This window comes from Mugil cephalus, chromosome 23, assembly GCF_022458985.1.
Source record: "Mugil cephalus isolate CIBA_MC_2020 chromosome 23, CIBA_Mcephalus_1.1, whole genome shotgun sequence".
Classification (NCBI taxonomy): domain Eukaryota; kingdom Metazoa; phylum Chordata; class Actinopteri; order Mugiliformes; family Mugilidae; genus Mugil; species Mugil cephalus.
In genome coordinates, this window is record NC_061792.1 from 15,692,273 (window position 1) to 15,708,117 (window position 15,845).

Consider the following 15,845-nt stretch of genomic DNA (forward strand, 5'->3'; position numbering starts at 1 on the left):
ACCTGTCTACTTGTCTACTACCTGTCTACCTGACTCCCTGTCTCTTACCTGTCTACCTGTCTACTACCTGTCTACCTGTCCACCTGTCTCCCTGTCTCTTACCTGTCCACCTGTCTACCTGTCTACCACCTGTCTACCTGTCTCTTACCTGTCCACTACCTGTCTACCTGTCTCTTACCTGTCTACCTGTCTACCACCCGTCTATCTGTCTACCTGTCTACTACCTGTCTCTTACCTGTCTACTACCTGTCCACCTGTCTCAGGTGCTGGGCTGGATCTCAGAAGGTGATGTCATGCTGGCTTCCTGCATGTTGAATTCCAGCTGTTTGTCTGAGGCTGAGCAGCTGCAGAGGGAGCATGAGCGCCTCCAGCAGGCCATAGAGGTTACTGCAGACATTATATTACATTATATCACACATTATGTCCAGAAAAGAAACGCACCTGCGCGTGGTCCCAGCCTGACGTTGTGTCTTTGTCCAGGCGCTGCTTCATGCCGACTCCCTGCAGAGAACCCACCAGGTGGCGCTGGCTCTGCAGCAGAGAGCAGAGCTGCTGGTCCGGTCAGTTCCTCTAACATCACTTCATACATCACTTTATATCCTAAAGGACTCTTCTTCTTCTTCTTCTTCTTCTTTCTGATTAAATCTGTCTGTAAACGTAACCCCTCCTCAGGTCAGGTCACTACGATCCGGATGCAGTGAGGTCTTGTGCCCAGACGGTGGCGCTGCACTGGCAAACTCTGATGCTGCGGATTGAAGACAGACTCAAACTGGTCAACGCGTCAGCCGCCTTCTACCGGACGTCGCAGCAGGTACCGAATGTTAGCCTCAGCTAGCAAACGATAGCCTAGTACAGCAAACCTTAGCTTAAACAAGCTAACTTTAAGATTAACCAATGTTAGCCAAAAACAGAAAGCATTAGCCTAAATAAAATTAGCCTAACCAGCTAACCTAAAGTAGAATACCTTAGCTTAAACCAACTAATGTTGAACTAGACCAGCTAATTATAGCTTAAACAAGCTAACCTAATTTCCCTTTGGGGATGAATAAAGTAATTATCTATCTATCTATCTATCTATCTATCTATCTATCTATCTATCTATCTATCTATCTAACTGAAACACAAATCGGCTAACACTTGCCTTAACTAGCAAACATTAGCCTTAACTAGCTAACTGTAGCCTAAATGAGCTAACAATAGCTTTTTAAACGCCTTTTGGAGCTAACACTAGCCTTAACCAGTTAATGTCAACCTAAACTAGCCAAAACAACATTAAACCAGCTAACTTAAAGATAAACCAATGTTAGCCAAAACCAGAAAACATTTGACTACATAACTAGCAAACGTTAGCTTAAACTATCTACTGTTAGCCAAAACGAGCAAACATACCAGATAACTTAAAGATCAAACAGACAATGTTAGCCTTCACCAGCTAATTATAGTCTCACTAAGCCAACTTAAAGATAAACCAGTGTTAGCCAAAACCAGAAAACATTAGCCTAAATAACATTAGCCCTCATAAGCTAACCTAAACATAAACCAGCTAAGACTAACCTAAACCAGCCTAAATCCTAGCATGAAGTAGCCAGTTTTAGCCTTTTTAACATGGGGGTCTATGGGGATTAGCTCCCTTTGGAGCCTCAAGCAGTCACTCTGTCAACTGCAAAACTAGCCACCGTTAGCCTCTCAGCTAGCTCTTCTGTGTGTCTCCAGGTGTGTGGTGTCCTGGAGAGTCTGGAGCAGGAGTACCGGCGGGAGGAGGACTGGTGTGGAGGAGGCGAGCGACAACCGGAGCAACTCCTGCCGCTCATCAACAAACACATGGAGCAGAAGGAGGCGTTCCTGAAGGTAAGCCCCTCCCCTTCAGCTGTCGTTGTCTAATCACAGCTCAACAAAACATGTTTCAGTATCCCAAAAAAAAAACAACTTTCTATTTCTAAAAGTCTTGTTTCCCTGGCGACAGGCGTGTACTCTGGCCAGACGCAACGCGGAAGTTTTCCTCAAGTACATTCACCGCAACAGCGTCACCATGGCGAACATCTCCGGGCACAGCGTCACCGTCTCCGGGGTAACCGGGGTCACCGAGGTCACCGGGGGGCACTCAAGGGTCCCGGAGCAACAGGTCAAAGGTGAAAAGAGCTGGTTTAGGCTAATATTAGGCTGGTCTTAGCTAATACTAGGCTAGTTTAGGCTAATATTAGCTGGTTTAGGCCAATATTAGCTGGTTTAGGCTAATATTAGGCTAGTCTTAGCTAATACTAGGCTAGTTTAGGCCAATATTAGCTGGTTTAGGCCAATATTAGCTGGTTTAGGCTAATAGTAGGCTAATCTTGGCTAATACTAGGCTACTATTAGCTAGTTTAGTCCAATGTTCGATGGTTTAGGCTAATAGTGGACTAATTAAGGCTAACATTAGGCTAATATTACATAGTTAAGACTAACATTTGTTGGTTTGATTGGACGCGGTGGCGCTAACTGACCCAGGTGCGTTTCTCTCTGTGTCTGCTCAGGTATCCTCAGCGAGTTGCTGCAGAGAGAAAACCGAGTTCTTCATTTCTGGACTCTGAAGAAGCGTCGACTGGATCAGTGCCAGCAGTACCTGATGTTCCAGAGCCACGCCCAGCAGGTGATCCGCAAAACCCATTTTAGTTCGGGGCCCTCGGCTGTATGTTTGACGCTAACGTGTCCTCTTCATTGCAGGCACTGGATTGGCTGCAGCAGTCAGGTGACCACTACCTGGCTACGCACACGTCGCCGGGGGCAACAATGACTGAGACTCAAGAGCTGTTGAACCAACACAGAGAGTTCTGTGTTTCTGCCAAGGTGTTTGTCTCCGATTTAGCTAAATTAGCCCAATATTAGCCCATACTAGCTAATATTAGCCCAAACTAGCCTAATATTAGCCCAAACTAGCCTAATATTAGTCTTACATAGACTACTGTTAATCTGAACTGATATTAGCCTAAACTGATCTGAAATCTGAACCAGATTCCACCAAATACGGTTTAATTTCTTTTCCATTTCGGCCTATCCCAGTACCTGTACCGTAAATACAGAAGTAGACGCGCAAGAAAAATCGGCCGACGTCTGGTTTGACTGTAACTAATTAAGCCAGAGACACAGCCTTTGTAGATCAGCTTCACCTTTACTAAACCAGACCCTAAGACTTTATGTATTTATTCTCAGCACACGCAGGAGAAGGTTCATCTGCTGATCCAGCTAGCTGAGAGCATGCTAGCTAAAGGCCACGCCCACCGCACTGAGCTCCGCCGCTGCGTCGCCGCGGTGGACAAGCGCTACCGCGACTTCACCGTCAGGATGGGACAGTACCGCCACCTGCTGGAGACGGCGCTGGGAGGCTGCTCGCAGGTAAAAAGGACCCAGACCCTCTGGTGACATTTAGCTTCAGTGCTAGCTTCAATGCTAGCTTTAATGTGTGTGTGTGTGTGGTTACTATGGCGACCCTGTCAGGACAACAAGGACCTGGAGCTGGAGCTGATCCCCAACAGTCTGTCCGACTCCGACCCCGAGGTCAACCTGTCCGACCCGAGCCACCAGGTCAGCGACGAGAAGAGACGCTCGGCCCGCAAGAAAGAGTGAGTAGCATTAGCATTAGCATTAGCTTTAGCACTAACACGAGGAGCAGCTGTTGGTAACACTGGTGTGTGTGCTCAGGTACATCATGGCTGAGCTCCTCCAGACGGAGAGAGTCTACGTCCGGGATCTGCAGGAGTGCATAGAGGTACGTTTGTAGGCGTCTTAGACTTTTGTAGTCCTGCGTCCGAGCACTTCCTGTCAGGTGACACTGTTTCCCGGTGCAGACGTACCTCTGGGAGATGACCAGCGGCTCCGAGGACGTTCCTTCGGGCCTCGCCAACAAGGACGACATCGTGTTTGGGAACATCCAGGACATCTACGAGTTCCACAACAGGTACCGCAAACAACACCTCCCACAGCGAGTTCTTTAAAGCAGGGTTGTCACCTGGGGGGTCGGGGGCCTGACCAGGTGAGAACCACGACAGTATATTACACAGTACAACACCTACGAGGTTAGTGGAGGACATAGAGCTGCAGCCTCTACGTAGTACTGCAGTATCCTTTGCTTTGCAGTATTTTCCTGAAAGAGCTGGAGAACTACGAGCAGCTTCCTGAGGACGTTGGACATTGCTTCGTTACCTGGGTAACGCACGTCCACATCTACAAACCTGTAACTGTTATTTAAACCAAAACCGAAGTGAAAACCTCCGTGTCTCCTTCAGGCGGACAAGTTCCACATGTATGTGACGTACTGCAGGAACAAACCAGACTCCAGTTTACTGATCCAGCAGCACGGCGCCGGGTTCTTCGAGGTCGGTTCTAGCACGTCACTAGATTAGCTTCGCTAGCTCGCCCCTCCTAAAACAACACGACACGAACTCGTGACTTGATAAATGTTTGCAGGTTCATTTGTAGTTGACCTGTGATTGGTTTTGAATGCAGGAGGTCCAGAGGAGACACGGTCTGGCCAACTCCATCTCCTCCGCCCTCATCAAACCAGTTCAGAGAATCACCAAATACCAGCTCCTCCTCAAGGTAAGCTCCTCCCCCGGCTTCGGCCCCGCCCACTCAGTAGTGTTCCTAATAAAGTGGCCTGATGAAGAGCGCTGTGTTGCAGGAGCTGCTGGCCTGCTGCGAGGAGGGTAAGGGTGAGATAAAGGAAGGCCTGGACGTGATGCTGAGCGTCCCAAAGAGAGCTAACGATGCTATGCATGTTAGCATGCTGGAAGGTAACGCACCTGGACATTGAAACGTCACCGCCCCAGGGAAAGGTGAATTTACAGAAAGTCTCCGATGTACCCGGCAGGTCTGGAGGAGGGCCTGGAGGTGCAGGGGGAACTCCTCCTGCAGGACTCCTTCCTGGTCTGGGAGCCCAAGTCTCTGATCAGGAAGGGGCGGGACCGACACCTCTTCCTCTTTGAGCTGTCACTCATCTTCAGCAAGGAGATCAAAGACTCATCGGGACGGACGAAATACCTCTACAAGAGCAGACTGAGGGTATTTACGCACTAAAATACTAAATACATGCTTCATTTCAATCATATTTTGTAGTTTATTAGGTCATTTAACACTTATTTTATGGTTTATTAGGACATTTAACACTGGTAAATCTTTACTTGATGAACTAGTCCTTGTAAAACTTTACGAGATAAACTAGTAGTTTATTAGGACATTCAATGATTATTTTATGGTTTATTGGAACATGTAACTCATATTGTATAGTTTATTAGGACTTAGCACTTGTTTTATGGTTTATTGGGACATTTAACACTAATTTTCTGTTTTATTGGAACATTTAACACTTATTTTCTGTTTTATTTGGACATTTAACACTTATTTTAGGGTGAATTTGGGACATTTAACACTTATTATATGGTTAATTGGGACATTTAACACTTATTTTATGGTTTATTGGGACATTTAACACTTATTTTATGTTTTATTGGGACGTTTAACACTTATTTTATGATTTATTTAGACATTTCGCTGTTATTTTATGGATAATTGGGACATTTAACACTTATTTTATGATAAATTGGGACATTTAACCCTTATTTTATGGTTTATTGGGACATTTAACACTTATTTTATGTTTTATTGGGACATTTAACACTTATTTTATGATTTATTGGGACATTTAACACTTATTTTATGGATAATTGGGACATTTAACACTTATTTTATGATAAATTGGGACATTTAACCCTTATTTTATGGTTTATTGGGACATTTCGCTGTTATTCTATGGTTAATTGGGACATTTAACACTTATTTTATGGATAATTGGGACATTTAACACTTATTTTATGGTTATTGGGATATTTAACACTTATTTTATGTTAATTGGGACATTTAACACTTATTTTATGATAATTGGGACATTTACCTTATTTTATGGTATTGGGAATTTAACACTTATTTTATGGATTAATTGGGACATTTAACACTATTTTATGGTTATTGGACATTTAACACTTATTTTATGGATAATTGGGACATTTAACACTTATTTTATGGTTATTGGGACATTTAACACTTATTTTATGTTAATTGGGACATTTAACACTTATTTTATGTTAATTGGGACATTTAACACTTATTTTATGGTTTATTGGAACATTTAACACTTATTTTATGGTTTATTAGGACATTTAACACTTATTTTATGTTAATTGGGACATTTAACACTTATTTTATGGTTTATTGGGACATTTCGCTGTTATTTTATAGATAATTGGGACATTTAACACTTATTTTATGTTAATTGGGACATTTAACACTTATTTTATGTTAATTGTGACAGTATTTTGTGCTGTTTGCTGTTTGCAGACCTCAGAGCTGGGCGTGACCGAGCACATCGAGGGGGACGCCTGTAAGTTTGCTCTGTGGGTGGGACGGACGCCGACGTCGGACAATAAGACGGTGCTGAAGGTGAGACGGGGGCTGAGCTCCGTTAGCGCTCGGTGTTGAGCTTGGTCCTGGTTTCACTCGTTGGACTCGCTCCGTGTCTCAGGCGTCTTCCCTGGAGCTGAAGCAGGAGTGGGTTCGCAGCATCCGACAGGTGATCCAGGAGAGGCGGGGCCACCTGAGGGGGGCGCTCCGGGAACCCATCCCCCTCCCCAAGACGCCGAACCCGACGCTGGCCCGGCAGCGCAGCATCTCCCGCAGGTCTGTACCCGCCCAGCGGTTCTGTAAAGCCCGGATTAAAGCCCGGATTAAAGCCCGGATTAAAGCGGGACGGAGCCAGACCTGCTAACGGGGGCGGGGCCTGGGTTTCAGGGAGACCAGCGAGGACGCAGACAGTCTGGGGGACGCCAGCAGCCAACCAGACACCGTGTCCATCGCCTCCAGGACGTCCCAGAACACAGCGGACAGCGACAAGGTAACACACACAGAGACACACAGACACACACAGAGAGACACACACACAGACACACACACAGAGAGAGAGGGGGAGAGTGTTTGCTATGAGGGTGTGTGTTGTGTGTATAATGTGTGTGTGTTGTGTTATATGTGTGTGTGTGTGTTGTGTGTTGTGTGTGTTATGTTATGTTGTGTATGTGTGTGTGTATTGTATGAGGGTGTGTATGTGTGTGTTATGTTGTTTTATATGTGTGTTGTGAGGGTGTGTGTGTTGTGTGTTGTATGAGGGTGTGTTATATATGTGATGTGTGTTGTGAGGGTGTGTTATGTATGTGTATTGTGTATATGTGTGTGATGTGTTATGAGGGTGTGTGCGTTGTGTTATATGTGTGTATGTGTGTGATGTGTTATGAGGGTGTGTGCGTTGTGTTATATGTGTGTATGTGTGTGATGTGTTATGAGGGTGTGTGCGTGATGTGTGTGTGTGTTATATGTGTATATGTGTGTATTGTGTGTTGTGTGAGGGTGTGTGCGTGATGTGTGTGTATGTGTGTGTGTATTGTGTATTGTATGTGGGTGTGTGCGTGATGTGTGTGTTATGTTGTGTGTTGTGAGGGTGTGTGCGTGATGTGTGTGTTATGTTGTGTGTTGTGAGGGTGTGTGCGTGGATTGTTGGTTTGTTTATGGTTGTTGTGTTGAGAGGGTGGGTGTGCGTGATGTGTGTGTGTGATGTGGTTAGTGTGTAGTGTGTTGGTGTTGGTTAGGTGTCAGTGAGTGTGGTTTGTTGCTGTTGAGTGTGTGTGTGTATGTGTTGTGTGTTGTGTTAGGAGTGTGTGTGTTTATGTGTTAGGTTATAGTGTATTCGTGATGTTTGTGTGTTATGTGTGTTATTATGTGTATATGTGTGTATTGTGTGTTGTGTATGAGGGTGTGTGCGTGATGTGTGTGTGTGTTATGTTGTGTTATATGTGTATATGTGTGTTATGTTATGTGTTGTGTATGAGGGTGTGTGCGTGATGTGTGTGTTGTGTGTGAGGGTGTGTGCGTGATGTGTGTGTGTTATGTTGTGTGAGGGTGTGTGCGTGATGACCTCACCGCGGCTGCAGCTGCACGAGTCTCAGTCTCAGGGAGTTTCCTCAGTTTAACGTGCGTCTCCACCAACGTTCACTTCGTCCTGAGGAGGTAGGAGACGTTTCCGTGGCGACCTGCGACCTGTGACCTGTGACCTGTGACCTGTGACCCCCCAGGTCTGAGACTGGGCTCAGCGTGACCCACTGGGTCTGGTTCAGGCGTCAGGGACGGTGCTGGTTCTGTTCGTCTGTTAGACGTGTTTCGCTTTAAACCGGGTTCAACGTCTGTTTGTTCCAGGACGTTCAGGACGTTTCTGTTCATACGTTTATACGTTTATATCAGGACGTTTATACGTTTATATCAGGACGTTTCTGTTCATACGTTTATACGTTTATACGTTTATATCAGGACGTTTATACGTTTATATCAGGACGTTTATACGTTTATATCAGGACGTTTATACGTTTATATCAGGACGTTTATACGTTTATATCAGGACGTTTATATGTAACATGTTTTAAACTAACGTTTAAATCAGGACGTTTCAGTAGATGTTTAGACTCTAATGTGGTTTTTATCCAGTTTGTTGTTGTGTCACAGTTTGTTTTAAGTCTAGAGGATGTTGTTGTTGTTTAATGTTGTTGTGTTTTTGTTGTTTAATGTTGTTGTGTTGTTGTTGTTGTGTAACGTTGTGTTGTTGTTGTTGTGTAATGTTGTGTTGTGGTTGTGTTGTTGTTGTTGTGTAACGTTGTGTTGTTGTTGTTGTGTAACGTTGTGTTGTTGTTGTGTTGTTGTTGTGTAATGTTGTGTGTCGTTGTGTTGTTGTTGTTGTTGTGTAACGTTGTGTTGTGGTTGTGTTGTTGTTGTTGTTGTGTAATGTTGTGTTGTTGTTGTGTAACGTTGTGTTGTTGTTGTTGTTGTTGTGTAACGTTGTGTTGTTGTTGTTTAATGTGCTGTTGTTGTTGTTGTTGTTGTGTAACATTGTGTTGTTGTTGTGTTGTCGTTGTTGTGTAACGTTGTGTTGTCGTTGTGTAATGTTGTGTTGTTGTTGTTGTGTAGCGTTGTGTAACGTTGTGTTGTCGTTGTTGTTGTTGTTGTTGTGTTGCAGCTGTCCGGCGGCTGCGAGCTAGTGGTTGTATTGTTGTTGTTGTTGTTGTTGTTTAATGTGCTGTTGTTGTTGTTGTTGTGTAACGTTGTGTTGTTGTGGTTGTGTTGCAGCTGTCCGGCGGCTGCGAGCTAGTGGTTGTGTTGCTGTTGTTGTGTAATGTTGTGTTGTTGTTGTTGTTGTTGTTTAATGTTGTGTTGTCGTTGTGTTGTTGTTTAATGTTGTTGTTGTTGTGTAACGTTGTGGTGTTGTTGTTTAATGTTGTGTGACGTTGTGTAATGATGTCGTGTTGCCGTTGTGTTGCAGCTGTCCGGCAGCTGCGAGCTAGTGGTTGTGTTGCTGTGTAATGTTGTGTAACGTTGTTGTTGTTGTTGTGTAATGTTGTGGTGTTGTTGTTGTGTTGTGGTTGTGTTGCTGTGTAATGTTGTGTAACGTTGTGTTGCCGTTGCGTTGCAGCTGTCCGGCGGCTGCGAGCTAGTGGTTGTGTTGCTGTGTAATGTTGTGTAACGTTGTTGTTGTTGTTGTTGTTGTGTAACGTTGTGTTGCTGTTGTTGTGTAATGTTGTGTTGTTGTTGTGTTGCTGTGTAATGTTGTTGTTGTTGTGTAATGTTGTGTTGTTGTTGTGTTGCTGTGTAATGTTGTGTAACGTTGTGTAATGATGTTGTGTTGCGGTTGCGTTGCAGCTGTCCGGCGGCTGCGAGCTAGTGGTTGTGTTGTTGTTGTGTTGTTGTTGTTTAATGTTGTTGTTGTTGTTGTGTAACGTTGTGTTGTGTAACGTTGTGTTGTGGTTGCGTTGCAGCTGTCCGGCGGCTGCGAGCTAGTGTTTGTGTTGCTGTGTAATGTTGTGTAACGTTGTGTTGTGTAACGTTGTGTTGCGGTTGCGTTGCTGTGTAATGTTGTGTAACGTTGTTGTTGTTGTTGTGTAACGTTGTGTTGCCGTTGTGTTGTTGTGTAATGTTGTTGTTGTTGTGTAATGTTGTGTTGTTGTTGTGTTGTTGTGTTGTTGTTTAATGTTGTGTAACGTTGTGTTGCCGTTGTGTAATGATGTTGTGTTGCGGTTGCGTTGCAGCTGTCCGGCGGCTGCGAGCTAGTGGTCGTGTTGCTGTTGCTGTGTAATGTTGTGTAACGTTGTGTTGTGTAACGTTGTGTAACGTTGTGTTGTGTAACGTTGTGTTGCGGTTGCGTTGCAGCTGTCCGGCGGCTGCGAGCTAGTGGTTGTGTTGCTGTGTAATGTTGTGTAACGTTGTGTAACGTTGTGTTGCGGTTGCGTTGCAGCTGTCCGGCGGCTGCGAGCTAGTGGTTGTGTTGCTGTGTAATGTTGTGTAACGTTGTGTTGTGTAACGTTGTGTTGTTGTGGTTGTGTTGTTGTGTAACGTTGTGTTGTTGTTGTGTAATGTTGTATAATGTTGTTGTGTTGCGGTTGCGTTGCAGCTGTCCGGCGGCTGCGAGCTAGTGGTCGTGTTGCTGTGTAATGTTGTGTTGCCGTTGTGTAATGATGTTGTGTTGCCGTTGCGTTGCAGCTGTCCGGCGGCTGCGAGCTAGTGGTCGTGTTGCTGTTGCTGTGTAATGTTGTGTAACGTTGTGTTGTGTAACGTTGTGTTGTTGTGGTTGTGTTGTTGTGTAACGTTGTGTTGTTGTTGTGTAATGTTGTATAATGTTGTTGTGTTGCGGTTGCGTTGCAGCTGTCCGGCGGCTGCGAGCTAGTGGTTGTGTTGCTGTGTAATGTTGTGTTGCCGTTGTGTAATGATGTTGTGTTGCGGTTGCGTTGCAGCTGTCCGGCGGCTGCGAGCTAGTGGTCGTGTTGTTGTTGTTGTGTAACGTTGTGTTGTTGTTTAATGTTGTGTAACGTTGTGTTGCCGTTGTGTAATGTTGTTGTGTTGCGGTTGCGTTGCAGCTGTCCGGCGGCTGCGAGCTAGTGGTCGTGTTGCTGTTGTTGTTGTTGTGTAACGTTGTGTTGCGGTTGTGTAATGACGTTGTGTTGCGGTTGCGTTGCAGCTGTCCGGCGGCTGCGAGCTAGTGGTCGTGTTGCTGTGTAATGTTGTGGTTGTTGTTGTGTTGTTGTGTAATGTTGTATAATGTTGTTGTGTTGCGGTTGCGTTGCAGCTGTCCGGCGGCTGCGAGCTAGTGGTTGTGTTGCTGTGTAATGTTGTGTAACGTTGTTGTTGTTGTTGTGTAACGTTGTGTTGCCGTTGTTGTGTAATGTTGTGGTTGTTGTTGTGTTGCTGTGTAATGTTGTGTAACGTTGTGTTGCGGTTGCGTTGCAGCTGTCCGGCGGCTGCGAGCTAGTGGTCGTGTTGCTGGACGTGGCGGCGGGGGGGCCGGGGGAGCTGAGCGTGCGCTGTGGTCAAACCGTGGAGCTGGTGGAGCGTTCGGCCGAGAGGACGGGCTGGTGCTTAGTGAGGACCACGGACCAGACGCCCCCCCAGGTAAACCAGGACGCCTCCTCCTGCTCCTCCTCCTCCTCTGCCTCCTCCTCCTCCTCCTCCTAAAGCCTGTGTCTCCTCCTCCTCCTCCTGCAGGAGGGGCTCCTGCCCATGAGCGCCCTCTGCCTGTCGCACTCCCACAGTGCAGCCGACATGGAGGGACTGGCCCCGGCCTCCACCACCTCCTCCAGCACCTCCTCCTCCTCCACCTGCACCACCACCTCCTCCTCCTCCTGCAACTCCTCCTCCACCACCACCACCACCACCTCCTCGTCCTCCTCGTCCTCGTCCTCCTCCACGGTCAGCGGGAGGGGTGAGTATTTCACTTATGATTAATTATTCTGGGACTAAGAGGGTTAAACATGAACACCTGTAGGCCACGCCCCCAGCCTGAGCTAAGCCCCGCCCCCGGCCGACCTTTGAGTCCTGGTCAGAACAAACGTCGTCGTGGCTTCGTTGCTGCGGCTTATTTGTAAATGGACGGGCGGCGAGGAAGAGGTGCATGCTGGGACTGCTCTGGACTCTGGGGACGGAGGGAGAGAGAGGGACAGGACGAGCGAGGTGAGAGAGGGGACATTAGAGCTGGTTAATGAATGTCCAGGTTATCAGCTGTGAGGCCACGCCCCCTCGTTAGTGTGTTGGTACGAGTCTGTCCTCTAACACGTCCTCTAACACGTCCTCTAACACGTCTCTAACGTCTCTAATGTCCTCTAATATGTCTCTAACATGTCTCTAATGTCTCTAATATGTCTCTAATGTCCTGTAATGTCTCTACCACGTCTCTAATGTCTCTAATATGTCTCTAATGTCCTGTAATGTCTCTACCACGTCTCTAATGTCTCTAATATGTCTCTAACATGTCTCTATCACGTCTCTAATGTCCTCTAATGTCCTGTAATGTCTCTAATATGTCTCTAATGTCTCTACCACGTCTCTAATGTCTCTATCATGTCTCTAATGTCTCTAATATGTCTCTAATGTCCTCTAATGTCTCTAATATGTCTCTAATGTCCTCTAACACGTCTCTAACACATCTCTAATGTCTCTGCCACGTCCCTAATGTCCTCTAATGTCCTCTAATGTCTCTATCATGTCTCTAATATGTCTCTAATGTCTCTACCACATCTCTAATGTCTCTAACATGTCTCTAATGTCCTCTAATGTCTCTATCATGTCTCTAATATGTCTCTAATGTCCTCTAATGTCTCTATCATGTCTCTAATATGTCTCTAATGTCCTCTAATGTCTCTATCATGTCTCTAATGTCTCTACCACATCTCTAATGTCTCTAATATGTCTCTAACATGTCTCTAATGTCCTCTAATGTCTCTATCATGTCTCTATCATGTCTCTAATATGTCTCTAATGTCTCTACCACGTCTCTAATGTCCTCTAATGTCTCTATCATGTCTCTAACATGTCTCTAATGTCCTCTAATGTCTCTATCATGTCTCTAATGTCTCTACGACGTCTCTAATGTCCTCTAATGTCCTCTAATGTCTCTAATATGTCTCTAATATGTCTCTACCATGTCTCTAATGTCCTCTAATATGTCTCTAACACATCTCTAATGTCTCTAACGTGTCTCTAACGTGTCTCTAATGTCTCTAACGTGTCTCTAACTTGTCTCTAACGTGTCTCTAACTTGTCTCTAATGTCTCTAACGTGTCTCTAACGTGTCTCTAACGTGTCTCTAATGTCTCTAACGTGTCTCTAACGTGTCTCTAACTTGTCTCTAACGTGTCTCAAACGTGTCTCTAACGTGTCTCTAATGTCTCTAACGTGTCTCTAACGTGTCTCTAATGTCTCTAACGTGTCTCTAACGTGTCTCTAACTTGTCTCTAATGTCTCTAACGTGTCTCTAACTTGTCTCTAACGTGTCTCTAATGTCTCTAACTTGTCTCTAATGTCTCTAACTTGTCTCTAACGTGTCTCTAACGTGTCTCTAACGTGTCTCTAACTTGTCTCTAACTTGTCTCTAATGTGTCTCTAACTTGTCTCTAACGTGTCTCTAACGTGTCTCTAACTTGTCTCTAATGTCTCTAACGTGTCTCTAACTTGTCTCTAACGTGTCTCAAACGTGTCTCTAACGTGTCTCTAATGTCTCTAACTTGTCTCTAACATGTCTCCAACATGTCTCTAATGTCCTCTAATGTCTCTAACGTGTCTCTCATGTGTCTCTAACTTGTCTCTAACATGTCCTTTAATGTCTCTAATGTCTCTAACGTGTCTCTAACTTGTCTCTAATGTCTCTAACGTGTCTCTAACGTGTCTCTAACGTGTCTCTAATGTCTCTAACGTGTCTCTAACGTGTCTCTAACGTGTCTCTAATTTTTCTAACGTGTCTCTAACGTGTCTCTAATTTTTCTAACGTGTCTCTAACGTGTCTCTAACGTGTCTCTAACGTGTCTCTAACGTCTCTAACGTGTCTCTCACGTGTCTCCACAGACTCGAGTCTCTACTCCTCCGATGGCTCGTGTCTCCAGAGCGTCTCTCAGGGTCAGACACTGACACTAATAACAATAATAATGTTAATTAGAATCAGAATAATGACATCACTCACCCCTGGTTGTGGCTCCTCCCCCAGGCGCCGTCTCCCCCGTGGTGTATGGAGTGGGGGGGCCTCCAGGGGGCGCTGCAGGTTCTCCAGGACCCAAACGAAGCGGCTCTGGGACGGGAAACACCCTGAAGGTCTAGAGCCTCTATCAGGACTAAATACACAAATACACATCTCAGTATCAGCTTATTAGATTTATTATTATTATTATTATTGTTGTTATTATTATTATTATTATTATTGTTATTATTTTTATTATTATTATTATTATTTTTATTGTTATTATTGTTATTATTATTATTATTATTATTACTGTTATTATTGTTATTATTATTATTATTATTATTATTGTTGTTGTTGTTATTATTATTGTTATTATTAGTATTATTATGATTTTATTATTAGTATTTATTATAATTATTATTATTTTTATTTTTATTATTGTTATTTTCTGGAGTTTGACCTGAAAACTTTGTTTATATTTTATTCAAATTAATTTTATTTTTATTAATATAATATTTTCAATGGTCATGAATAAAATTTTATTTTTACTATTTATCATAATGTATTTTTTAAAATTCTTTTCTTTTATATATATTTTGTAAATTTCTTTAAATTTTAATTTAAATTTAATTATTTATTTATTTTATTCATTCATTATTTAGTTTTTATATATTTTTATTATGATTATTTCATTTGTTGTATTTCTTTATTTTATTTTATTTTATATTTTTTTTTTGTATTTTATTTTATTTTATTTAATATTATTATTTAATATTTTATTTTATATTTTATTTTTTTTAATTTAATTTTTTATTTTATTTTGTTTAATATTATTATTTAATATTTTATTTTATTTTATTTTATTTCATGAAATATTTCCTCTGGTTGTTTCATTCAGCGCTGGCTGACCAGTCCCGTCCGGAGGCTGAGTCAGGGCAAAGCTGACGGACAGAAGAAACCTCCAATCAGAACCAGGAGGCGGGACAACAGGTCTGAGCTGGCCACGCCCCTCAGCGGCAACGCCCAGACGGTAAACGAAGAGTTAAGGAGGAGTTAAGGAGGAGTTAAGGAGGAGTTTAGGAGGAGTTAATGAGGAGTTAACGGGTTAAAGACCTAAAGAGACTAACGGAGACTCTGTTTGGTTCCTGCAGAAGGCCAGGAAGGAGGAGGCGGGGCATAGCGGCGGGGAGGAGGAGCCAGAGGAGGAAAGCCACACCCCTCTCCCGCCCCCCATGCAGATCATCAAAGACCCGAATAACCCGGAGGTAACGTCTGGGACGCGGTGAAGGTTTGAGGAGCTTGTGTGGGTCTGGATTAAATGTTTTCTGTGTTCAGGCTCTGGATTCAGACCAAGGATCCAACGAGTCGGACACGGAGCAGAGGAACAAAGCTCTGAGGGGACGGATGTGAGTTCATGTCTTTATATCAGTTCATACGTGGAACATCTGTTTCTGTCATTTGTTTCTATGTTGATGAGCTTCGATCTTTGTGCAGGTTCGTCGTCAACGAGATGATTCAGTCTGAGAAAGACTACGTCAAGGACCTGGGAGTCATAGTAGAGGTGAGACGTAGAACTGAACCAGGACCAGGACCAGGACCTGGACCTGGACCTGGACCTGCACCTGAACTAACCGTGTGCTGCGTTCACTGTCAGGGCTTCATGTCCAGGTTGGAGGTGAGAGGAATCCCAGAGGAGATGAGAGGAAAAGACAAGATCGTGTTTGGGAACATTCAGCAGATCTACGACTGGCACAGAGAGTCCGTCACACACACACACACACACACA

At 44.2% G+C, this 15,845-nt stretch overlaps 1 protein-coding gene across 2 annotated transcripts in view; it reads left to right on the plus strand.

The window, feature by feature from the left end:
* Positions 1 to 15,845, plus strand: part of LOC125000629 (kalirin-like) — a 29,534-nt gene that overhangs the window by 9,712 nt on the left and 3,977 nt on the right. For both annotated transcript variants that reach the window (XM_047576186.1, XM_047576187.1), the window contains 28 exons: positions 264 to 383; positions 481 to 560; positions 673 to 811; positions 1,714 to 1,848; positions 1,964 to 2,129; positions 2,511 to 2,626; positions 2,701 to 2,823; positions 3,187 to 3,369; positions 3,472 to 3,596; positions 3,676 to 3,742; positions 3,822 to 3,931; positions 4,111 to 4,180; positions 4,260 to 4,349; positions 4,480 to 4,572; positions 4,655 to 4,766; positions 4,844 to 5,034; positions 6,367 to 6,468; positions 6,551 to 6,705; positions 6,817 to 6,919; positions 11,341 to 11,502; positions 11,596 to 11,812; positions 13,948 to 13,998; positions 14,087 to 14,190; positions 14,958 to 15,089; positions 15,211 to 15,324; positions 15,395 to 15,465; positions 15,554 to 15,620; positions 15,714 to 15,817. In XM_047576186.1, the coding sequence (XP_047432142.1) occupies positions 264 to 383; positions 481 to 560; positions 673 to 811; positions 1,714 to 1,848; positions 1,964 to 2,129; positions 2,511 to 2,626; positions 2,701 to 2,823; positions 3,187 to 3,369; positions 3,472 to 3,596; positions 3,676 to 3,742; positions 3,822 to 3,931; positions 4,111 to 4,180; positions 4,260 to 4,349; positions 4,480 to 4,572; positions 4,655 to 4,766; positions 4,844 to 5,034; positions 6,367 to 6,468; positions 6,551 to 6,705; positions 6,817 to 6,919; positions 11,341 to 11,502; positions 11,596 to 11,812; positions 13,948 to 13,998; positions 14,087 to 14,190; positions 14,958 to 15,089; positions 15,211 to 15,324; positions 15,395 to 15,465; positions 15,554 to 15,620; positions 15,714 to 15,817 (3,302 nt within the window). The remainder of the gene's footprint in view (positions 1 to 263; positions 384 to 480; positions 561 to 672; positions 812 to 1,713; positions 1,849 to 1,963; positions 2,130 to 2,510; positions 2,627 to 2,700; positions 2,824 to 3,186; positions 3,370 to 3,471; positions 3,597 to 3,675; positions 3,743 to 3,821; positions 3,932 to 4,110; positions 4,181 to 4,259; positions 4,350 to 4,479; positions 4,573 to 4,654; positions 4,767 to 4,843; positions 5,035 to 6,366; positions 6,469 to 6,550; positions 6,706 to 6,816; positions 6,920 to 11,340; positions 11,503 to 11,595; positions 11,813 to 13,947; positions 13,999 to 14,086; positions 14,191 to 14,957; positions 15,090 to 15,210; positions 15,325 to 15,394; positions 15,466 to 15,553; positions 15,621 to 15,713; positions 15,818 to 15,845) is intronic.